This window comes from Loxodonta africana, chromosome 3 (genome assembly GCF_030014295.1).
Source record: "Loxodonta africana isolate mLoxAfr1 chromosome 3, mLoxAfr1.hap2, whole genome shotgun sequence".
In the NCBI taxonomy this organism is placed as follows: Eukaryota; Metazoa; Chordata; class Mammalia; order Proboscidea; family Elephantidae; genus Loxodonta; species Loxodonta africana.
In genome coordinates, this window is record NC_087344.1 from 51,838,400 (window position 1) to 51,863,602 (window position 25,203).

The window sequence follows — 25,203 nt, forward strand, 5'->3', positions numbered from 1 at the left end:
GACACCTGCATCAACACTGCAGTGACTGGGACGGCCCATGCCTGCCACTGTGTGAACAGTTCATTTAGTCACCTTCACAGATTCTCCAAACAAGACAACTGTCTGGGGAGGGGAAGGGACTTGCCAAGGCCACATGGCAAGGATGAAGCTGGGTTGGGACTTAGCACTCTCCGTGGCTGGTTTTCTTACCCAGGCTCCCAGGGAAGTGTGGCCAAGGGGTGTACAGGCAGTCTCTGGAGCCAGATCCAGATTTTAAGGTCTGCCTCTCCTGCTTTGGTGCTGTGCCATCAACCTCGAAGCACCGTCTCTGGGCTGGGCAGCCTTGGTAACCTGAAGCTCGGGTACTCAGGGCTTAGTCTACACAGGTAACTAGCTTTGCCACATCCCATGTTGTGTTACCTACATCAGCCTGAGCTCTGACACAGAACAGACCCTCAAAAGGATCTAAAAGATGTAAAGGTTCAGATCAGCTAATTAGGGTTAAGGCTGTCACTTGAGAAGCCTATTTCCATCTTCAGGTAGTTCTGGAAAAGCTGAAGAAAATGTGGGATTATTTTGGTCCCAAGGGCTAGGGCTCCATCTCTGGGGGAAGAAAAGAGTCCTGGGACCTGAAGGGGGACAGGGAATGTCGTCCATTTCATCCTGCCACCTGCAAGGGCTTTTCCTCAAACACTCATCTCAACTAAGGTCTGGTTGAGAGTAGAGGCAGTTCATCCCCTCAATAGCCCTGAACTAGCTCCTCACCCAGAACCAGCCCTGGGCCCCACCCTCCCTACCTGGGAGGGGGATCCCTGAGGAGATGGCAGCAGCTTAACCTTGTTTCCTGTTGCTCCCAGGCTCCCAACGACGACATCCTGCTGGGCACTGCTGGAGGTGCCCTCCAAGCCCCACCAGTCAACACCCATACCAGACAGCTGACTTTGCTTGGCCTGCACATTGCAGGTTTTCCTCAATTAGTCACCAACAATTGAGACATTTTTACCCACAGTCTGGGTTTCCAGCTCCTGCCAACGAATCAGGAGACCTGGCAACCCCAGCTCACAGCTGTTACCTGTGCTGGCTACACCCTCTAAGACAAAGGTGGGCTCCAACTTGCCACAGTCCCCACTGTCTCCTTTGAGTCTGTACTTGCACTGTTGTCTGAAGAGGAGGGAAGGAGAAAAAAACTAGACTAAGAGAGTTCCGTGCCTCAGTTTCCTCATCGGTGCAGAAAGTGCAGTCCTGCCAGAGATTGTCACAAGGATGGGAATACTATGGATACAGCACTAGAATACGGGCTAGCACAGGTCAGTGTTAGCTACTCTTACTCGTGGAAATGGGAGAAGCCCATATCCTGCAGCAGTGAAGAAAATTCCCCAGTGTCTGGTCGGCCCCATTCATTCCCTGGATCCTGTAAGCAGTCTTGTGTGACCCCAGGATTCAATCTGATTGGAGGCTGTGCAGAAACCTAGTGGAAACCCTGGTGGTGCAGCGGTTAAGCGCTACAGCTGCTAACCAAAAGGTCAGCAGTTCAAATCCCCCAGGCACTCCTTGGAAACCCTATGCGACAGTTCTATTCCACCCTATCGGGTCACTATGGTTCGAAATCGACTTGATGGCAGTTCTGTTTTGTTTTGTTTTGTTTTGGAGGGGGGAGGCTGTGCAGCTGGCTGGCCTGTATAGGGGGAGGAGCAGTTGAGGGTTTGGGACAAAATTCTAAACCTCTCTTGTAGACTGCACCCAACCTCTCCCCTCACCTGTTAGTTTAGTTATTTGAACGCACCCACACTTTCTTCAAGACCTTGATATGCCTGGAACACCCCCAACTGCAAGTGCTCCCCACACTTTACCTTTGAAAGCATTTGTTACTCTGTGCCCGGCCTTAGGGATCCAGCTACCCCTGGGTGCCTGAAGAAATGACTGGGCTCCACAACTACCAACAAGTGTGGCAGTCACTGAGGTCCTCCCTGGGGGTGTCATCCTCTAGGTACTACAGTGCCTCAGGTCTCTGCCCTTCCCGCATTTGTGGGGACTGGGGAGGGGCTTTAATATATGAGCCCAATAGCACCCCACTAACTCAGAGGGAAGAGGAGAGGGCCCATCCACTCTGGCCTACGGGGGCTGGGTTGGGCAAAGCCCCCTACACCTTTCCTGGGCCTTCTCCTCCCTGGGGGCCTGAGGAGCTGCTCAGGACAGCCAGCCAGCCAGCCAGCCCATGCTGTGGCAGTGCTGGTCAGAGGCCAGCCAAGCCCAAGCTGCTGGCTCTGCAGGGTGGCAGCAGCTTTGCAGATGAGGGCCCCCTACCCCTCCAGCTACACTTAGGGAGTCTTTCTTCTCTACCCCCACCTTCTGAGGCGGCACCTATTCCAGCCACGGCTCCCTCCAAGCCCCTAGGCCTGACACCCTTCCCTCTTAGCTATCTGTTCCATAAGGGCGCCAGAGCACCTTCTGAAAGGGCAGGGTAGGGGAGGGCCTCTTGGCTGTCTTCACTGCTCTGAGGGCAGCCCCTTTGAAGGGTGGCCATAGACCACACCTACTCACTGTTACCAGCTAGGGGCAAGCTGCTAGAGGGCAGGTGTCGGGGGCGGTTACTGAGGCCGCTCATTAGCACAGCAGTTCTGGGCACAGGCCTTCCCACCACCACTGCAGCCTTGGCCAATGCCCATTTTATCTGTATCTTACTTTCCTCCTTTATGAGGAGTCCTCTCACAAGACTGTCGTGGAGATTACAGAAGCGAGCACCAGTTAAATGACAGCCAGGATGTTTTGTCAGCCACTTGTTCTGCGGATGCTGCCTGAGCCATGGCCGCGCCTTCCAAGTGGAGGAGACCCTGGGACAGGGAGTGGGTTTCCACCAATTGAGGGGATGCTGCTCCACGTAGTCAAGGTGCTTCGTGAGCAACCAACACATTTACAGTGACACTCTTGTCCGTTAAAGGTCATGAGATGCTGGCTTTTGAAGGCCTTGCCTCCTCTCTAATGTGGGGAAGTGCCTACCAGGAGGGGCTGGCCTGAGACTAATGAAGCAATAGACACACAGCAGCCCACCACCCAAGAAGCTCTACAAATGGTGACCAGTGTCAGATATCTGTGGCTGTAGGTGGCCGGCAGCCAATACCAACAATGCAGCCGGCCTGAAGGAGCAGCCTGATGGAACAGAACACACCACGTGGCATCTGGCCAGGCTGCGGGCTGGTGCCCCCCAGTGGGCAGCTGGAAGTGCTGAATCCAAGTGCAAGGCCAGTGACCAGTGCTTAACTGATGCAGGGGCCCCTTAGGGGGAGTGAGGATGAATGTTTTCCTGGGTACACAATATATGCCAATTGCTGCTCAGGAGGTCTCATCTTCCATGCTCCTCAAGGACACAATGAGATGAACATTAAAAACTCCCGCTTCTTCACACAGTTCAGGGGCAGAGCAGGAGATCCACTCACCTCCCACCCCCTCCAGTTTAAGTCTGGCCCGCTAACATGACTCCCTTCGTGGATGCCAGGGTTTGGAGGTGGGCAGCCGCAGGCTGGGAGGCCCATCTGTAGGGAGCTACTTTGTATTCTTAAATTCTACTGAAAAACAAACGCAAAAGCCAAAACAGAGTAAACAACGATGTCGTTTATTTAAAATGTTTACTCCAAGAAATATATATATATATATATTAAAAAAAGACAATTACAGCACTAAACCAGGCACCTGTGACCAATCATAACCTCTTCAATTCCCCTTCACTCTAAGCCTCTTTGTTCATGTTCTCCTTCCTGAGCCGGAAGACATGCCAGACACCCAAAGGGTCAGTCACAAATGAAGCCTGTTCACAGCCTGGGTCACTTTGTACCTTTTTTGGAGTGCAGGATCCCTCCCCTAGACTCCTCGTTCTAAAGAATTCTGCCCATTAGGAAGTATATTTTACAAGTCTAGGCCAAAAGGAGTGATTGTGGAGGGAACAGAGCTTCACTTAGAAGTCCTGGCATGGAGTTATGGACAACAGGGTGGCTGCAGTTCTACATCAGCCCACTGGAAGACCTAGGCCCTGGCTCAGCCAAGGGTAGTTCCTGCAAAAGGCCAGGACCCTGGCTATTGCCTCCTCAACCCTTGCTTCTTCCAACTCCGAACCTCTTGGTTCCCCTACAGCTCCAGGGAGACCTCAAGCGTACAACGAACACATATGCCTGAGCCACATTCCAGGAAAAAGACTTGTCCAGGGAAGCGGATTAGGTCCCACACATGGCAGCTGGAGTTGGAATGGCGGTTTGGGGTGATGTGGACAAATTCAGTTAGTTTAGCAGAAGCTCTGAAGTTGCAGAAGCTTCTCCCCGGACTACTGATTGAACACAGGAGAACAGAGATGAACGTGAAATTAGACTAAATCTTACAAAGACGCAAGCCAATCTCCTCATGCCAGGCATTAGGGCTGGCCAGACAGGGGCTGCTCTGTGCCCTGCGCCAAGGCAGAGTAAACTGTACACAATGACCGGGGTGGGGGAGCAGGAGAAAAACAACAAGGACTAGATCATTTTTGGCATTTTAACATCGAGACAATGACAAAATAGCAAAAGCAAAAAAATAAAAAGACCAATATTTAACTTTCCCGTCCACCCAAGTCTCACACTGAAGTTCTACCCTTCTCCCCCCCGCCCCGTAAGCACCACTAAACGAAAAGTCTATTTTAAAGCACCCAAACCAGTCCAGACCCTCTCGAAACCAAGAGCCCCAGCCAGAGCAGGGGCCACTCTTGGGTCCAAGCGAGAGGAGGGTTCCGGGAAAGGCACCTCGTAACTCACGCAGAGCAGTGCAACCCAGGTGATGAGCTCAGGCAGAGGGCACTTCGCAGGGTGGGGTGGCAGTCACAGCATCTGCACTGATGTGCGGGGGAGGGGAATTCTTCAGTCATCCCGGCTTTTTGGTACCAGAGCCAAGCAAACGCAACGTAAGAGAGCTGGGTTAGCAGAGCAGTAAACCCCGAGGCTCGGAAACAGGAAGGGCCCACTCTAGGCAGGATGCAGCCGTAGGGGAGCAAAGACAAAACAGAAGCACAAAGACGCTAAAGGCTGGTATGATAAAGGGCTGACCCATCGTTGCAAGAACGTCAGAATTCCTTTTTGCTCCTGGCTGATCAATCTCTGATGGCGAGTGCTAGTGACTAGGCCCCGGCTCCTGAGAAAGCCACAAAGCCAATCTTTCAACAGATACAAACGTTCCCCACTGCCACCCACCCCTCAAATCCCCACTGGTTCCAGGATCACCCGATTTTCATTGGACTTCTTTTACAGCTAGAGTAGACAGAAATGGCTAAACACAGACCCTTAAGCCCCAATACCAGGGGGAAAGGGGCAGGTTCTATTAAGGTCTCAGCCAAAAGGCTGTGGCTTTCAAGCAGCCAAGGGGAGAAACAGAACCACCACTGGCCTAAGACGATCTACAAGGAAAGTGGGGAAGGAGAGACCCAGTTGCTTCTGGAGCACACGGTACGACCTGGGAGAGAGAACCACCCAGGACCTTAGCCAGGATGCTGCTTGTTCCCGCCAGGGACTGCTTTTTCTGAGTAAATGGCGATTCCTCTCCCATGTAGCACCCATCCTGATCACAATGCTAAATACAATTGGGGAGGGAACTTTTGGGAAGAGTATTTAGAAGATAAAAACAAAAAACAAAACAACAAAAAACCCTAAATTGCTCAAAGTTTCTGCCTCTTTTGTAGGAATGGTAAGTCAACTATGAGCAAATACTTTAATTAAACATTAAGAGAGGAAAAAAAACCCACTTTGGAAAGCATACAGAAAAAGGTAGTTGACGTTGAAATCACTTATAAAACGGAACCTCAGGGAGTTTAACAAAAATGCACCTTCGGTCGACTTTTGCTTTTGTAAATTCCTTGTCTGACTTCCTGTCCCAGTGCACATGGAATGACAGCTGCCGCGAGAGGTGTGGAATCGGAAGGAGATTCTGGGAGCATCAGAGGGTTCGGGGGTTATACTCTGGCAGTTTCTTGATCTTCTCCTTCTCGGTTTCACCTTCATCTCTCGCTATCACCAGAGAATGCGAGTAGCCCATGGCAACCTGAGGGGACAAAGCAGGGCTGGGTGTGTGAGGAACCTTCTGGTGCACAGTCAGCCTGCTATCCAGTTTGGAGCAGATGAGCACAAGGCAGACAAGAAATGGGGCATGAGCAAGCTGGCTGGCAAACTGGGTCAACGTAGAGAACCTCTGAATGGTGTAAAAACTCTTTACTAAACGTGGTTCATCCCAACAGAACGCATCCCAATCCCTGCCAACCAGACCCTTCCAGGCTGCCCCAGGAGACCCAGCTGGAAGGAAGCGCCTGAGCTCAACTTCTCAACGCCGTCTGTTGGCGCAGGAACTGGCGGGAACATGGGGATCTAGCTGATTGTTCCATCTGTCTCTCAGGCACAATGGTTCAGATCAGTCCTGCCTGTGAGAAGTGCCCGTTGCTCTGGGACTTGGTAGACAAGAGCTGGCAGCCTGGTTAACTAGCAACAGAGCCTTGCCCCACTACCTGCCCTACACTGTACTGAAGCGAGAGCAGTCACCATGCCTGGCCAGCATTCCTGTGCCCTCTCTTTCTCCTGGTGATGGCTACTGCCCCCTAAGAACCCTCTGGCATACAGTAGCAGGAAAGCTGGTCGAGGACAGTAAAATGGGCTGCAAATGAAGGCGCGATTAGACATGTCATTTTTTTCTCTAGTGGGTGGCGTTCCATCTCTGTGACCCATGCTTCTTGTTTTCCCGGGCACAGACGTCCATGCTCACCTGCTCTGTGAAAATGCCGTCCAGCGTCTTCACCTCTTGGGCTGCGGTGGAAGATTTGGGCTTGTGATCTCCGTAGCCCTGGCAAAGCAAACAGGAGACATGCACAAAAATGGGGGTCAGTCTGGCACAGTCTTGCAAAAGGGAGTTAAGGGCAAAGTTTCCAGACATTCCACTAGCCAGGAGTCAATGTAATGCCTTCTGCCCCCTCTGTGGCTCCACTGAGCCCGGCCATTCAGACATGAAGCCCTGTGTTACCAACACTTACCCACAAACACTGCTGCCAAGAGGTGGCAATTTTTTAACTGAAAGAAGACCAAGATGCCCTACGGGGGTTGTGGCTTAACAGATACCTTTTGGGGAATGTCACTCTGAAGTGTGACCCAAGACAACAAGATGACCAGAAAGAAACGGCACCTGCAGCCCTTCATGTCTATAAAGTTGCAGAATTCTCATCCATAGACCCACGATGCCTCTGGTGTCTACAGGACCAAACACCTTATCCAAACCATGATGTTTGAAAGAGTGAAAAGGAATGCTGTGTATAGTAACGATTCCAGGACAAGGAGTGCCCCCCGACCAGAGGCCAGAAGGACTGGTCATGGACTGCTGAGGAGAAATCACATGCTAAGGCAACAGAAAGGGCCAGAGAGCCATCAGCTCAGCTGAAACAGACGGCCTGCTTCCTCAGACAGGCCAGTTCATTTCCCCAGCGCCATCTTCCACCAGGCCCGCCCTCACACCTTCTGGTAGAGTATGTGGTTCCTCCAAGACGCCATGCCATCTCTCACCACTCAGCTGCTTCTCCAATGTCTCCCTCTCAGTCCCCTTTAGTTTCAAAATTCATACTTAGAAGGTTAAAGTCTAGTTCTGGTAGGCCCACAAAAAAAACAACTGTCTTTAAGAGCAATCCATAAAAACAAGGCCAGGTCCTTCTCAGACCCCTTCAATGTTGTGAATGGGACTGCCTAAAAAAGGGCCACCTGCGCGTCCACTGCACCAGGGTGCTGTGTGAAGCCACCAGACTCAAAGTGTGTGCAGAACACCAAGGAAAACGCATGTTCACCTTCAGTCCCAGAGATGACTCCAGAGAGTGAGAAAAGACCTTCCTTCCCACCTCTCCGTCAGCCATGTCAGTGGAAAAAAGGTGAGAGGAAGAAAGGAAAACAGACCATGTTCCTAGCAGGAAGGAACAAGATAAACTATTAACTGAAGACAAACAACCAAGAGCTGAGCTGCGGACCAGCAGGATGAACTCCATAGCTCAGCTCCATTGTGATGCAAGCCATTCAGGCAAGCCACTCTTCTTAATAAAAAATATTTAAGTACAGGTAGTCCCCCATTTATGATGGGGTTCCGTTCCAGCAACTCCATTATAAGTCAGATCTAACATAAGTTGAATACCTTGTTTTCTTTTTAGTTTTCATCATCATTGCCTTTTATCATCGGTATCTTCATAAATCCAATCTTTGACTTTGGGGGTAGACACGAGAATGGTAACATCAGCAAATTACATGCTGCAACACTGTATGTAGTACGTATTACCAAATGATAAGATGTGCCAAAAAAAAAAAAAAAAAAGGACAGCATTAAGTGTGTGTTTTGTGACTCAAATACTTCCTAAGTTGGGGACTTTCTGTATTCAGAACTTTAATGAAAGCTATTTGGTTGGTGAAGGCCAAATAGGTATGAAAAGCCAAAGGTCACTGGTTCTAACCTCATCACTCAAGTCACTGACACTAAAATCAGGGAATACAGAAAAACTCAATTGAGGAAAACTGAGGGAAGACAACCCCAAGTCCCCTAAGCGCCTGACCAACAGCACCCTGCTCAATGGTGAACAGCCAAAACAACGGCCTGAAGCTGCCAATGGGGAAACCTTGGGAGTTTAGAGTCAGTGGCAACCGCACTAACCCACCAAGCCCCAGGGTTTATAATGCTAACACTGTTCCTGTTGACTTCACCCTCCTGGGAAGAGAAAGAAAAGAAAACTCATCTACTAACACATTCACAACCCAAAATGCAAGGGAAACTGGACCTGAAACTTCCTAATCTCTGTATTTTAAAACATGGGCAGACTAAATTTGAAAGCTTAGGACTATAGTTCCGTGGGGCAACTCAGTCAACTGGCATAAGATAGTTCATAAAGTTCATGTTCTGCATCCTAGGGAAGTGAGTAGGGATCTGGGGTCTTAAAAGCTTGCAAGTGGCCATCTAAGATTCAACTACTGGTCTCTACTCGTCATGAGCAAAAGAGCAAGAGAACCGGAAAAAAAAAAACCCATTGCCGTCAAGTCAATTCCGACTCATAGCGGCTCTACAGGACAGAGCAGAACTGCCCCATGGAGTTTCCAAGGAGCGCCTGGTGGATTCAAACTGCCAACCTTTTGGTTAGCAGCTATAGCACTTAACCACTACGCCACCAGGGCTTCTCAAAAGAGTGAGAAGGTAACCAAAATCTCAGAGAAGAAACAAGTCTACAAGGCTAATAGCCTACATGAGCCCGATCTCAAGTACCCTAAGACCAGAACAACTACACGGTGCCCGGCTACCACCACTGACAGATCTGACCAGGGGTACAACAGATGATCTCAGTTAGAATGGGAGAAAAATATACAACAAAACTCAAACACTTTCAACTTTGAACCAGAACGATCCCAAGATCACCCGTTAGCAGAGAAAGAAAATGACACCAAATAAAAGATATTTACCCATTAGATCAGTTTTCTACTAAAAAAACATCTGTATGAGTCCAAAAGGTCAATAATTATTCCAAAGCAAAGATGAGAAGATAAGGGGTCAGAGAATCTAGAATACTGGAAACGGACCATCCAGAACACAAAGAGAATGTTCACACAACGTGAAAAATATAACTAATGTCACTGATCAATTTACGGGGAAATTGTCTAAAGGGAGCCCAACTGGCTGTGTAAACTTTTACCAAACACATTACAAATTATTTTTTAAAAAACCGTGGGCAGAGACGACTTTTGCAGTTTTTTAATCAGCACAGAACTGTCCTTGAACTCTGACGTGACCCAAATACTCCGAACTTTTGCGGCCCTTAATGTAGTAAGGACAAACAGGGCCCACTTTTTCCTCCTGCACACTCTCAGCAGGTCTGAGAGAACTCAGCAGGCCCACAGCCACCCAGCCCCAATTCCCAACCCTTTTACCACTCGGGTGCCTGCTTACCAGTTCCCCGAAGGTTGGAGACGGGCCCCAGCTGATGGTGCTCTCGTCAGCGGCCACAATGATGCTGCTCTTCCTGAAAGCAGGCACAAAGGCTGTTACCGCCATGCCCAGCACCCTCAGCCCTGGGCCCCACCAGACCTGTGTATACTTCCTGACAGGTTACCTGCTCTGACTTGCTCAAGGGCATGGGTGAGCTACTGGATTTTAAAATCAAGTACATCCTTTACAACTCCACAATGTACTCATTTCCAAATAGCAAACATAACTAAGGGACCAGCAGGCTTCCCCTGAACCCTAAAGACTGTCCCATAAAAACAGGAGAGCCCTTAGATAGGAATCAAAGGGCCATGGGACCTAAGGGGGGTTTTCGCAGTGGGAGGTCACCTTTGGGTGAACAAGCACGCCTGGAAAAGAATAGACTAAATTTGAATGAAAAGCTCATTCCAAAAGGGGCGAGGTTTCACAAACAATTCTGGTGGGACTACAGATTGCAACGGGTACACGTCACACCGCCCCCCACCCCACCTCCCACACACAGTTGACTGACATGGTCAAACTCACCACCAAGTGCTAGATAACTCAACGGATATCCTTAAAATACAGATAACTCCTTCTCCCCAGTGGGTCAGAATAACTAAACCCCCTACATTTCGAACTAGAGAATTCTGAACCTGTAGCATAAGCAGAACACATCAAGCCTTCAAGAAGAAAACCATCCAAAATGACTTTTTCCTGAAGGCAGAGTTGAGCCACCGTTTCTAGTGCCTACTACCCCGAGTGCCCGAGCACAGCCCCCTCCTTCCCCTAGAGCCCTGATGCCCCAACTGGTGTCCTCTTCTGTCTCCACTCAGGGACGGTTCCAATCCCTCTTGGCAAGGACGGGGTGAGCCCATCAGCAGGGGTGGACCCTCTCAAGGAAGAGACCCTCCTGAGTGTCTGACATACGCGAAACCTGCACGCACCCACACGCCAGGCTCCGGATTTTCCAGCCACAGAGGTCCTGCACTGCTTTCGGGTACATGGTAGACTCACGTGAGGTATTGGTGGCCCCCCAGAAAAACAGACCACCTGGAGAAAAACAAAACACGTGCCCACTGTGACTGGATGCCTGGAAAGAGTTAAGTCTAATCAGTGTATCGGGACTGCTGAGAAGGGCAGATGGCAGCAGTGCCACACCCGAGCACTCTAGTTAAAGGAATACTGGGAAGGAAATCAGAGCAGGGCTCAGTCTTAGACCAGAAAATCATACATGGTTCCCTACTGGAGCACTGAGCTGCAAGGGAAGACCTGGTCTGGACACCTGCATCCCAAGCTTGGTACCAACAGGGGAGGAGATCACTAACCCACTTCACTGACGGCAAAGGAGCAGGTGTAACCAGCATAGATCTGGGACGCCCCACGCCCGGGGAAGTCAAACAGCTTCACCAGGCGGGGGACCATCTCATCCTTCTGTTCCGCGTGGCCCAGCCGGCCATAGCCACCAAACCCCCAGGAGAAGACACGCTTCTGGGAGTCCAGGACAAGCTGCAGGGAGAGAGAAAATACAGGGTTGGAACAAAGTGGCCTGCCCAACAGGACGGTGACAAGATGGGTCTTCAGTTCTGTGCCAGGGAACCTGGCTTAACAGCAAATGGCAAAGGAGCAGAAACATCAGGAGCGGCTGTGACAGCAGCAGGTGTGGCAAAACGACACGTTCCCTCCAAGGCCAGCTGGACTTTTTCTCTGCTAGCTCTGTTTTCCATTCTTATTGTAATTGTTTCCCCACCCCCAAGTCACAAGTCTTCCTCCCTTGCCCTCATCAGAGCCAAGAGGGCTGTGTCTCCAATAGAGTAGGGCAATGCCTTCCATTTCGTATGACAATGCTGATTAAAATGCAGAAAGGACACACAGGAGAAAATACCTGCCCGTCTGGCATTTTTCCTTCCACTTCCCCCATCACATATACACTGTAACCTCCATCTGGCCAATGATGAAGTGAGCCCATGTCAACAATTTAAAATCTATCTTCACAGAATCTTTGATGTTTCAGGTTGGAGCAGTGTGAATGCACAATCTATTAAAAACAATTTGATTTTGAAAGTCTAAACAAAATCTAACTGTATCTCGCATCTACAGAGATTTTGTCTAATTCCTTGAACACTAGTTGGGGAAGAGGATTCCAGGAAAAGAGCCACGCCCAAGGTCATGCAGCCAGGTGGGGGAAGAGCCAGGAGCATCAACGTGGTCTCCGGCCCCCAGCCCAGTCCTCTTTCCACTGAGAAGAGAAATTGAGTTTCACTCATAAGCCTTCTCAGGCAAATTAACTCTAAGAAGAGAGCTGAGATACAAACGTGCAAATGTCTTTACTGCAGTTTAAAGTATCCTCTAAAAGAAAAACTCCTCAACACCCACAGCTAGAACACAGCCTTCTCAATCAGCCTGGAAAGATGCTCATGATGCTGTTAACTGACAAATGCCTAGAGCAGAAACACGCCTACCGTGGTGCCATTTCGGAGGTGGGGGGATATTTATGTGCATTCATAGAAGTCAAGAGAGAGATGTCAACGTTAGGAGCAGTGACGTGAAAACATTTTTAGCAAAAAGGAGACATATGTGAGGAACATTCCAAGGACTCTGAACTGAGCGTCCCGAGTTGTGCTGGCAGGAAACATTCGTGCTCAGTCGCACCTGGTGGCCACGGTGGCCCATTAATGGTAGAAAGCCAACTAAGGAAGACATCACCCTCCATATCATGGCCCATGGGCTTAAACGCCCCCCAAACGCCCCCCCTATGCTGGTGTGACTCTCAGGAAGCAGGAAGAAAAACTCAAGCCTTACCGTGTGGTTGGCACCACAGGCCACATCCCGCACAACCACGTTTGGGACTGGCAAGATCTGCCCGTCTTTTGTCTTCTCAATGAAGATGGCTACTCGCCGGGGCACCAGCTCGCAGTCATACTCTATCCGCTGCGCCCGGGCAATGAACTTCCCGTCAGAGTTGTGTCCTGCAGAGACCAGAGGCAGCAGCAGTCAGGAGCAGCAACTTGTAGCAGAGACCAATATTGTGCCCGTTCCCTGCCATAGGTGAGCTCCCAGATCCGAGAACCTAGAGCAGGCCGAGCATCTGCCCCAACCAGTGAAGGTGGTGCTCTTTGATCTGAGCCCCAACCCATTGGTCATGAAATCAATTTTGTGGGTTTACACCAGTATTTAAAAAAAGGGGGGCGGGGGAAGGACACTGTATATTAATAACAGCATTATTTTCTGAAAATTGAACGAATTTCTACATTCAGATTACACTGCAATGTAAAATATACTGTGGGCTGCAGTTAAAATTGTTTCGAAGCTACTGAGCCAGAAGAATGGCTGACAAAACATGGTCTGTGTCACTCTTCGGGGTGGAGGGGGGTGGTCACCTCAAGGAGCCCCTGGATGGGCCAAGAATGTACAGCAAAGTTCAACAGTCCCAGACTTCCCCTTTCATGAATCGTTAATAACCTGCATGTATCACATCATGAGTTGCTGTAACCTGGAACTCATATGCTACAATTTGCACAATGCGAGTGTTAACAAAATGACACAAAATCAGCATGCTGCTAACGAGGATCTGGTTGGGCAAGTGCTGAGAACACAAGCGAACTGCTCACACTCCTGCAGGCTGGTGGGAGGTCAGCTACCACTGCGTAAGGGGGCGGTTATAGGTAGTCTTCAACTGCTACTGTTTCCGTTAATTATTAGCTAACTACGTTATCAGAAACCCCGGTGGTGTAGTCGTTAAGTGCTACAGCTGCTAACCAAGAGGCTGGCAGTTCAAATCCACCAGACACTCCTTGGAAACTCTATGGGGCAGTTCTACTCTGTCCTATGGGGTCGCTATGAGTTGGAATCGACTCAACGGCAGTGGGTTTGGAACTACGTTATCTCGTCATATAGCTTTTAAGTTAGCCCTCAGCTTTTGGCTAATCCTCCCGTGGTATATTTGTCTACAGAACCACCTTTTAGTGCCATTATGTGTATGATTTTCACACGTCACTTAAAAACCTTGAAATCAAATTAAGCACAATGAAATTACTGGATTTGTTTACAGGGCATTGTTCCGTATCATTCTTCTCGTGAATAATCCATATCATGACACCAGTTCTCCATTGTTGACGGTCTCTGTCCATTGTCCCAGGGTCACAGCTAAGGGGCTCCTCCTCTTCTCAAGGCTATGCTGCATATGAGGACACCACAGTCAAGAGCACGTGCACTTCAGGACGTGGGGGCTGGGTCTCTCCCACACAATGTACACACACACGCTTGTGTTTTTAAACACTTGCACTTTTCTGGACAAGGTTTCAGTAAAGCAGTCAGCAATATTATCTACCGAGACCCTATTATATGATAATTAAGTGCTGGACACTAAACCAGACGGACAATCCCAAAAGAGCGAGGACAGGGGCATTTGGGAACTGTTTTTTCCTTTGACTTCCTTTAAAGGAACTGCACACCAACATCTGCTTTTTCCAAAGTATAGGACAGAATTCCTCCAAAAAACTGGGACTGAGGCCGCTTCCCCCCTCCTCTGGGAGGTGGCAGCTTGTTAAACAGCAGTTCACGGCACCGCCCAGCCTCTACCCGGCCTGACGCAGTACACGCATCTGGGGAAGGGGGCGACACGTGCCGGCCACACACTCCCCAGGCCACGTTTATGTTCTAACTCTAAGAGGGATCTCTCTGGATTTAGACAGTGAGATTGAAAAATGTTGAATAAAAAATGTTGTAAGAGTCACCCGGCAAGTTAAGAATAACTGATTCCAGAAATGCAGTCAAGTCAATTTCCCCCAACACCTTTAAATGAGCCTAAATCGAGCAAATGAGAATCTGTATTAAACGGTGTCTGCTCAATAAATGTTAGCCATTATTATTACCAAGGTCATTTCATTTTTCCTAAAGGAAAATCTACTTGCTGTGGTGAACTGCTTGTCCACAATTATCTGGGGAAGCCAAAGGCAGCAGGGGAGCTACACACTTCAGGAAGCAGCCCGGAAACGCATTTCCGGTGTGTTGCCCAGGGCTAGGTATAGTGGGAGTGCATGTGGCCATGGAAACGGTTTCTCCAACAGTCTCTGACAAATCCCCAGCAACCAACGCTGAATGTGCGTAAGGGCCTGCTCTTTCTTGTTTGCTTCTGACTTGGGGTATATTTAGTTTCACAAAGTCACTGTTCCCTAAGTCTAAGGCCAGTGAGATGCTCCTTGTTCTATTTATACAGTTTTCCATCTGCCTGCTTTTAATGACGTTGAGACCCAGCAACCCAGATAAGTGGGGGCTGCGCTGAATTGGCAAGTGGATACAGCTGAGGAGCCAGCAGAGGGCGCCCACTCCTCACCTCCTACTCAGAGTCATCCTAGGAAGGGGCCAGGGTGGTGGGAGGATGCCAAAAGAGGGGCGAAAGGTAAAAAAACACTTCAGTGTCAGATGGGAAAAGAAAATGGAGACCTTGCAAAATCTGGATCGGAAGACATTTCCCACTGACAGAAGCAGTTTCTGAGGTGTTCTTTTCTACTCAATGAGATGTACGTAAATGTGTTTTGGGATGTGTACACCCTATTTAGGAATGAAGAACAAGAGGGATCCCAGTCACTTTTACATATAGCAGTTCCTCACATATGTACCTGAAATAACCACCCAGGAGATTTTCTCACTTTCAATAAAGGAAAATCTTTAAATGTGTAACTGAATGAATGTGGCTTGATTTTTTTTTATACAACTTTGAAATCCTTTCATATAAACGAATTCACAAATGAGAAAAAAAGAATCCTTTGTCAGACACAAGTCCCGACTTTTCCACTGAGGCAAAGCATTGTAATACTCTACAATCCCGTGCGTGACAACATGCTGTTCCGTTAAATGTGAGATCCACTTAATGGATAAAGGCTATTATCTGAGATCAATTACCCACATTTCTAACACATATGTGTAGCCTCACACTGATTTCTGGTTCCAAATACAGTTATAGATTACAGAGCTTTTATAAAACAGACTTCCATACCCAGCTGACCATATTCAGGGCACCCAAAGGAATAGAGGTTTCCTTTGCAGTCCATTATCATACTGAATTCAGCCCCACAGGCCATTTTGGTAATTGGCTGGCCGTTGTACATTATCTGAAAAGAAAAGACAGTAGACTTTCAGACTTTTTTTGTCGTGAAAGATTGATAAAGTCTTTGCACTCTGCAGGTTGGCATGAAACACTTACTAAGGTTACAAAGGAACTGTAACGGACTCAGCAATTCTTAAGGCAAAAGCTGAAGGCATTTCTACACCATAAAGCTCCAAAAATATACAAAGAAACATCCACATGACCCCCACCTTCTCAGCACAGAACAGGGTTCAAAGACAGGTAAATCTTGCCACTGTCTCTGTATCCCTTAAAATGCCCGACACTCTCCCTGACACGTCCCAAGTCCTTAGAGATCATAGAGAAAACTGACATTTAACCCCCACTTCTTCCAATGTCCCTGGTTTAAAAATAAAAAGGAAAGTTTTTCCAAGTAGTATTACCAGCCTGTAAAATTAACTGTTTGGTATTCTCTTTATTACTGTAGAGATAGGTGACTAATTAGTCCAATTGAAGATGTAAACGAGAAAAAAAAAAAAAAAATTAGGGAGCTAGAAGGAAGACAGCGAAGGTCCTGAATTAATTTAACGTGGGATTTGGAAACAAATCTAAGAAAGTACTAAGAAAACTTGCTCTTGTGAACTAATCAACCTCGGGACACAGTAGACAAGCCCCGGAGGAACCAGGAGTAACAAACAGCACAGCTGGACGTCAGCACCAGAAAGCAGAGGCCATGTCCCCTCAGCTCCTGTTTATTTCTCTGGAAACCCGGGTTACATTCTACTTTAGAGCAAATGGATGAAAAACCACGAACACCTCCAAAACCCTTCGAACTGCCAACGAATTGGCCGCTGTGTCTTGTGTATCTCTTTAAGACCAAAAAAATATCCAAGCCCTATTTCCCCTTTAGCCCCTAAACCACTAATTAGGCACTTAGCATTTTGTAGGTATAAACCCCATCCCTCCAACTGATTCATCCAAGTCTCTCAAGAACAAGAGTCTACGTAGGTCCCGCTCGTGTTCTAAGCACCTGGTATGTGATTTTATACAAGGTCAAACCTCGAAGTATTTACCAATGAAGACAAACCACATCCAAACAATACTTCCCTTCCTTGGAAAACTGGGACTCGTGCAGGTTTAAAACAAGGCCGCGTCTAACCAAATTTTTCCATTTGGAAAGAAAAATTGGTTTCAGGATGTTTTCAACTGTGACCACAAGCTGAACCTGTTCTGAAAACTGTGGCAAATGAGTTGCACTCAAGCCATCTAGAGCTTGTTTTTACAAGTGGTCAATTAACCGGAAGGATGGAGAGAAGTACACAATTTCACCTCTTACAATCAAACACAAAGCCAAAGAGAAGTGAAGTTATGCAGCCTGTGCAGAGTAGCGCGTTCCATTACCTGTGCAGGGCTGGGAACTGCATCTGTCTGATTGCCCAGGCCCAGCTGCCCCATCTTGTTCTCTCCAAACGCAAACACAGAGCCCGTTTCTGGAAGGAAAGAACAATATTAAAAAATGGAACATAAGGCTGAATGTTTTGATCTAGATTTTAAAACCAAAAGCATCAAAACACTAAAAACCACAGCTCATACGCCAGGAAAAATGACAGTGAAGACAGTGCTCCAAAAGATGGCGGAGTAGATGGACACTTCAGAGCAAAACCATTTTCACACCAGAGACGGGTGCGCCGAGAAACGCCGGATTCTGGTCTCAGACTCCTCTAACAGGGACATCTTGCACCCAAGGGTGATACTCTCAACACCCTTAAGGAGCCACCCAATGGGCTCTCTGGGACATGTTCTGATCTTCATCATTGGTCATGGAGCCACTCTCCCTGCCCCCGTGGGTAAACATTTGGTCTCTTGCAAAATGTAGAAGGAGCCCAGGTGGCTTTCTCCATACCTGTCAAGGCCAGGGTGTGGTTCCGCCCACATGCTGCCGACACAATCACTTCATGGCTGAGCCCCTCAATGAGTTTGGGGGCTTCAACTCTCTTGGTGTCACCGTGTCCCAGCTGCCCCTTCTCATTTCGACCTGCAGAACATGAGCCAAATAAAAGCGGGGAAGAGAGAAGAGGCCCAAATAGCATCACAAAGGAAGCACACACAGTCTCAGGTAGAGACAAACCTGTCTCCCAAAAGGCGCCCTCCAAACTCGCCAGCCAAGATCTATGTGAAAAAAAGCTCCAACTTCTCAGTAAATGACCAGCCTCTTGAGGCCTGCCTTGTCAGGTGACGCGTTAAAGAGATATGGTACTGTCCCTGGAGGCCATCTCCTCAGGCAGCCAGGCGGCAGCAGGCACCTACTTCACCTTCTCTGACCCTCTTTTCTAGGGCAGCAGCTGGGACACCCCGCCCTGCCCCGACCCGTGCACTTCCTGCATTCTCTGCTATGAGGCAAATAGGAGAAGTGCTCAGTTTGGCATGGATGTCACATACAAGCTGGAGCACTCATGGCAACACACACAGCTTCTCACTTCTCAAAGTATCTGCCAGACAACTCCCTCATTCCCTTCACTCTGGGATATATTTTAAGACTGTAACCATCTTTGACACCTGCCTCACAAGAGTTTAATTACCTCAGTGCTCTGGGCATCTGCCACGGGCCACTGAGTTCCTGCCGTCATTTGTCCACACATACAACATAAGCCCCACCTCCTACAGACCATCCCTCACAGGACTCTTCACCACATGAACCCTGGTCACGGACCAAATACAGGTCTGCTCTGAGCAACAGCCCCCTGCCAACAGGGCCCATCTCCATCCCTAGAGCCGCTCTGGCTGACAGGGGATCGGGATGAAGTTCTGAGGAGACCACTCTCTGCCCGAGCCCTAGGCAATGCACCAGCCCTCTTCCGGACAATCTCTGCAGTTCTAAAACAGACGTGGCAAATTGGGTAGAGCTGAAGGAGCCCCTAAACCATACCTTATTTTCAATATAATACAATAGTCACAAAACAAAACCATGCAATGGACCACTGCCACATCTTCTAATCAACAGAAGACCCACACTTATAAACCTAACATTTTGGAAGATTTAGGGAGGTTTTTACAAGACTAACACATCAGAGCAATTCTGTGAGAAGATTCACAAACCTTCCCAACAATGAGCTTTTCACCTTTAGGTCATGAGAAAGATGGACAGCGGAGCCACAAGTTGAGCACCAGCCATGTTGGAGATGACAAAAAGGAAGTGAACAGCCCTGGCTACCTGAGGAATCGCTAAAAGGAGGAAAACCATTCCCTGACAAGTACTTCAATTAAAGAAAGGTCGGCTTAAATGCCAGGACTGGCACCTTGGCGGGAGGGCCAGAGACCAGATCTAACAGGAGCTGCCCATGCCCACTATGACGAGTACTTTGAACACAGGACGAGCACTGAGTGCTGCTTTTGCCCGGGTTCAGACCCCAAGTGGGGGAAGCACTGATGCACACGGACACTGCACGATGCCCCTCGCCCTCTCAGAGTGACTGATGGTGCAACTGCGACACCCACACTGGCACATCAACACCCGCGGCACCTCAGCCTCCTCACAGGGAGGCACACCTGCTCTGGGGGCAGGTTAGATGCTCAGCCTTCAGAAGCCTCCCCTGCCCAAAGGGTCAGCACGGGGCATTTTTAGAAACACCACGTAAGTGAAATTCAGTAAAGAGATGAGAAATGAGATATTTTAAGTTCGGGAGCTCTGACATAAAATGCAGTGCACAGTGCCGGAATGCTAAGTGGGGCTGCTTTGGGGAGGAGGGACTCGCCTCTACGCCAACCTAGAGAAAACAAAAACCGTGGTAGTGTCAGCATGTCATCAAGAGACTACAAAGTAGAAATCTGGCCCAAACTTGTTAGCTTTTTTCCAACAGAATTACAAAATTAGCGGAGTGCAGGGAAGACAACAGATGTTAATATATTTGGACTTTGGTACAGCAGCTCATGAAATTGCAAAAAAAAAAAAAACGATTCAAACAGACTGAAATAAAAATGCAGTCATATGGACTAAAAGCTAGCCAAAGGACCAGAAACAAAGGGCGGGGAGAAGAGCCAACATACCCAGCTGGAAGGAGGGTCCAGGAGCTACCAGGAGGGCTTGGGGACAAATGAGCCTCAGTCAGTAAGTGTATTAATAATCTGGAAGAGGAAACAGGCACTGATAGGAAAGCCTTCTGCAGAGGACCCTGAAATGGAAGGGAGGCTCTACAAGGCAAGGACAGGAAACCGTCCCGAGTACCCAGGCAAGGAAACACAGCTGAAGGAAAAGCAAATCAACGCCTAAAATATCTGGAACACAAGAAATAGACAAAATAGGCAATGAGCCTCAAAACCCACAGACCTGTGTGAACCTCAGAAACAAACAGGATTACATGCAGGCAGACAGCAGAGTTGTGAGCGTGGCTTCCGGTATGCCGTGGCAGTTTTATAATCCGATGGCATTTCAAGTGGCAAGAACAAAGGTCTTATGCCACACTGCACCGTGAAACAAGAAGGGGGCTGCCTGTCAGCGGGACAGCACGCCTAAGATAGGAATTCAATTTTAGGCACCTCGATACCAGAAATATCAAAATTCAGTCAGAACGTTCAGTAAAAGGCTGCTTGAAGAGGAGGATTCAAAGAATGAGGGCGCTGCGTGCAGGCAGACGATTCACCTGTATGGCACAGAAGAGACTAGGTGGGAACTGGGAAAGAGATCGTGTAGACTGCAGACAAAGGAGCACTGCCTCAGAAGGAGCCAATCTCTTTTCCAAGCAGACGAAAAGCCCTGTGGGGAGACAGTTCCATGACAGGGTCACCCCTAGTTCCACTGCACATTAACGGTGCCCCAGTGTGGTACTTACCCCAGCTCCACAGCTTCCCTTCTGTGGTGATGAGGAGACTGTGGGCGGCACAAGAGCCCGAAACCACTGTCCGTACCCGGACCCCCGACAGGCACCCGTATCTGTGGGGCCCCCACAAATTCTGACCTAGATTGCGGTAAGCAGCTGCAAAGAGAAAAGCACACAAATCAAACATTCAAGGAGCAGTGACAGGTGGGTGAGAAGCCCCTCAAAAAGCAGCAGTAACCACAGAGGGTACACTTTCCTACCATACAACTGGCAGGTACTCCCTTGGGGAGCAGTATCAGGAGGCTATGTAAGAAGGGGGTTTGCTCCCTGATTCCCTGTGAGACCTCTGAGGGGCTGGAGGACAAAAGGCCCCCAGAGGCTGACAGCGTGGCCATCATCACACTGATGTCACTCCATCTCCATCTCTGGCTCAGGCCCCTGGTGAGCTTCAGCTCCACCTGACTACCTGCTACTGAGCCTTCTTCCCAGGGACCTTGTCCTCATCGTGTCCATAAGGCAGGGCTGCTCCCCTTCCTGCAGCCCCATCAGGGTGGGTGGCGACCCTTTAAGTAGGAGCTGACCCTGGAACCTGTACCTCCTCCTCTCTCCCTTATCCCGCTCCCCCCTTCTCTCTGCAGAGCCACCTTCACCTTCCCGATGGCTCTCCTGCCTGCCAACTTAAGCTTCCCCACTGCGGCCAGAATGCACTGTCCGGGCTGTGACCGAGTGTCCCCATCCTCCGCATAATAGCCTTGAGCGGTCACTAACCTACCCTGCTAGCATATCCACCAGGCCCTTCCTGGAAGGGCCCCTGCTGGTCCCTCCCCAGCTCCAGCTTCTGCCACTGGAGCTTACACCATTCTCAGGGTTTCCATCGTGCTGCTGGCCATTTCATGGCTCCTCACGCCCTGCTTCTGTAAAGATTACAGCCAAGAAAACCTATGGAACACAGTTCTACTCTGTAATACATGTGGTCGCCATTAGTCAGAATTAATTCGATGGCAATAGGTTTGGATTTTTTGCCTTTGCCCAATGTCCTTCCCTGCTTACTATGCCCTCTTCAAAACACAGTTCAAGCACTCCTTCCTCTGGGAAGCCCTCCTGGCCCACATCAGACTTAAAAATCTCCCCTTTGCACCCATCACTCCCCCTGCACCCTGTGTGTCCCATCACAGGGCTTTTGGGTTCCCTTTTCAGCCCAGGTCTCACAGAAGCATGGCACACAGTAAGTACTCAAATGTTAGCAGGACTGCAAGAGGGAAAAAGAACCAGTAACCTTCTTCAAAATACTCCACCCTATTAATGGAGTCCTGGTGGCACAGTGGTTAAGCGTTCGGCTGCTAACCAAAATGTCAGCCCTATGGAGCAGTTCTGCTCTGTGTCCCATAGAGTCATTGTGAAGTCGGAATCAACTTGACGGCAACGGTTTTTTGTTTTTAAATCAATGGACAAGGCTATGCCCAACAACTGACATTTTTTGCTTAATATTTTCAATCTGGAGCTCTCCAGCACAGAAATGCAAGAGCGTTTCCCAATCTGTAGGGGATACTTTGAAATGCTAGCAGCTGCCAAATTAACTGAATGAGATTGATCAGGATGAAGGAACTGACTGAAAGGCTATGATATCTCCATCAGTTACCTGGCCCCACGAGCCCCTACCCTCCCCTCGTTTAGTCACAAAAGGCCATTCTTGAAAAAGATGGAAAGGCCTCTCCCTGCCACTTCAGGAGGCTCATTTAGCAGATCAGGGGACTACAGGAGTATAAGACTCACAACGGCCACACACCTAAGTCTCTCTACCACAAGATATCTTACTATGAAAAGGTGAAAAAAAACCCAACAATCTCCAGAAGGAAAGATCAGACTGAAAACGACAGCCTTCAGAGGCTTCTTAGGAGAAACTTATTAGGAAAACAACACCCAAAATGCAGTCAGCTTGCTGGAGAAGCAGGGATTCTCCTGGCCTTCCATGGAACCCTGTCAGAGTGGCCCAAGCTGAATTAAACACCCCCCAGCAGCCCTGGACACCTCAGTGAGGCAGGTGGACATGAGTTCCTATGGCCTGCAGATTCCCAGGGCCTGGTCCTAATCAGAGCTGGAGCACAAATCACCGTTATCTTGAAAACCAACAAGGCATAACCGAGGCTGATCCTACAAAACCCACAGCAGTAGTCATGCAAGGTCAGATGGGCTCTTCTGCTGTGACAGAAGGCACGCTTCGAGGATGACACAAGACTGGGGGACAGAGGGAAGTCATACTTCCTGTCATGTTTGACACCAGCAGGAGAACAAACCCTCTCTCCTTCCCTCCCCTTACGTCTACTGGCAAAGTCAGGTTGCAGAGGGCCTAAGGATAATTAAAAATACTTAAAAAAAAAAAAAAAAAAAGAACGCACAAAAATTCATTTGGAGGGAGACAAATCAAGGAAGCGAAGGTGGAAATGGGGGAAGACAAACAGGCACTTTGAAACAAGTCTAATTAGGGTACTATCAGTTCAGCTGGAGCGTGAGCGGCCGTTCCTCAACCCCAGGCAGCTTCCCTACCTTCTTACCTCAGGGAGGTTATGGGGAGGCTGAGCTGATGGCTGAGGCCGACTCTGGCTGTCATTCCGAGCAACGCCACTCCATCCTACATGTGCAGGAGGCAATGGAGTAAACCGGAGGGCAGGGGCTCTAACCCAGGGCCTGCCACTTGCTGCCTTCTGGAAATGGCCTTCCCCTCTCTGGGCCCATGTCTTTAATTGCAGGTGGGCCACTCATCTCAAGAGCAGCTGTGAGAAATGATGCAACCCAGCACAGGCAGATGTGTTGTTCCATAAACAAGGCTTGTGATCACAGCCCGGGAGGGCACACTAGCACTCGCTACCCTGTGGAATCAGCCCTTCACAGCTTGGTCCTGAAGGCTGGGCATTTTCCATGACAGGGAAAACAGCTGTTACCCCACTTCTAACTCAGGTGGGCCAGGGCACTGCTGAAACTCCTGCTCTTTACATGGAATACGACGATCTTAGCTGCCCCTGCTCTGAGGCGCGAGGGAGTGGCAGTGTGCAAATATTTGTTCGCTGGACAAAGCCACGTTTGAAAGGATGTTGGGAAGCTTTCCAAATGAAATCAAGATGCCATAAAATGTGGCACTGTGCCAGCCTTCTCTTGGATGGGCCAGTATTCTCCAGAGAAGAGACACCTATTTTCTAATAGCTACTGGAGACAAAAGTTACTTCTTAGGACCTCTGTGCTCTCCCCCTCTCTCCTTGGACTGTTACTTGTTCTGTCAAACCAGGTCCTAAAGCAATTAGGCAGCCTGCAAAGCAATGTGCTTGTGGCATCATCTCCCAGGACCAGCCTCCTGATTTTAATGAAACTAAGTGACGTAAAAAGGAAGAGGAAAAAAGGTGCTGATGAGGAGGCCATTTATTTGAGGCTCCTATTTATATTTTTTCTGTTTAATCTTAATGCATTTGGTTTTTTAAAGGCAGAATTGTTAAACCAGAGACTTGCATAAGACCCACGGTTCAATCCCAGCTCCATCACTCTAGTGGTTGGGTGGCCCTCGCCAAGTCACTCAACCCCTCTGAACTCTGCTTTCCTGGTTTAAAAGGAGAGAATACCTACCTAGCAGGTGGTTACCAGAATCACCTCGGATGCTGTAAGCCAAGCACCCAGTACATAAGAAGCACTCAATAAACTGTAGCTACTTAGATTAAAAAAAAAAAAAAAAAACAGTTTTTCATACCTTGTTGTTTAGGCACTTCTTTTCGACCAATCAAGTCCCAGTTGGTCGCCCCAAAAATCAAAAGCTGCCCTTTGCACTTAGACCCTTCAAGTTTCTACAGAGACAGAGAAAGAAGGAAAAAGAATTAGCTTGTAATGCTGCTTTGAGCTTTCCAAGGCTCTCCAACCACAGTAAGAAAGCAAAAATAATTCATTGTTAGCTCTTCCACCTAGCAGCTCAACGCAATCGGCAGAGGGCTCAATGCAATCACTGGCCCCGCTGCCTCGCTTCAACGTGCGCAATCTCAAACCTGCCCACAGCAACTTGTTTGTTATGCCCAGGGCTCATTTTTATTCTGTGATTTCTCTTTGGTATATCTTTTGCAAAACCTAAAACATAAGCCACATCACCTTCCTTCCCTCCCTCCGCTCTGCACAGACTTATACAGGTATTCACAGGAAGCCTTGTGCGTCACATGGAGAATTAAGACTGGATCATCCTTGGGGCCAGATCGTCTGTCCACTGCCAACACCGCATTCCACACACGGAATCCAGCCCTTAGGAGCCCACATGATTTCTGCAGAGTAATATCGCATCATCCCCTTTCCTGTCATCCCTCCGTTTGCTGCCCACTGTGCCAAGAACCTTTGCTGGGATCAGGA

The 25,203-nt window shown here is 48.8% G+C and overlaps 1 protein-coding gene across 2 annotated transcripts in view; it reads right to left on the minus strand.

The window, feature by feature from the left end:
- Positions 1-3,946: 3,946 nt before the first annotated feature.
- Positions 3,947-25,203, minus strand: part of RCC2 (regulator of chromosome condensation 2) — a 28,019-nt gene continuing 6,762 nt past the window's right edge. Inside the window, exons 3-13 of one of the 2 annotated variants that reach the window (XM_064281364.1) lie at positions 24,563-24,656; positions 20,842-20,985; positions 17,919-18,050; positions 17,417-17,505; positions 15,947-16,061; positions 12,751-12,917; positions 11,277-11,457; positions 10,896-11,001; positions 9,934-10,006; positions 6,742-6,819; positions 3,947-6,030 (exon numbers count right to left, since the gene is read on the minus strand). In XM_064281364.1, coding sequence (XP_064137434.1) covers positions 5,926-6,030; positions 6,742-6,819; positions 9,934-10,006; positions 10,896-11,001; positions 11,277-11,457; positions 12,751-12,917; positions 15,947-16,061; positions 17,417-17,505; positions 17,919-18,050; positions 20,842-20,985; positions 24,563-24,656 — 1,284 coding nt within the window. In that variant the 3' untranslated portion in view covers positions 3,947-5,925. Of the gene's footprint in view, positions 6,031-6,741; positions 6,820-8,142; positions 8,264-9,933; positions 10,007-10,895; positions 11,002-11,276; positions 11,458-12,750; positions 12,918-15,946; positions 16,062-17,416; positions 17,506-17,918; positions 18,051-20,841; positions 20,986-24,562; positions 24,657-25,203 lie in introns of those variants that run through there. The other variant, XR_010321308.1, reaches the window with a different exon arrangement.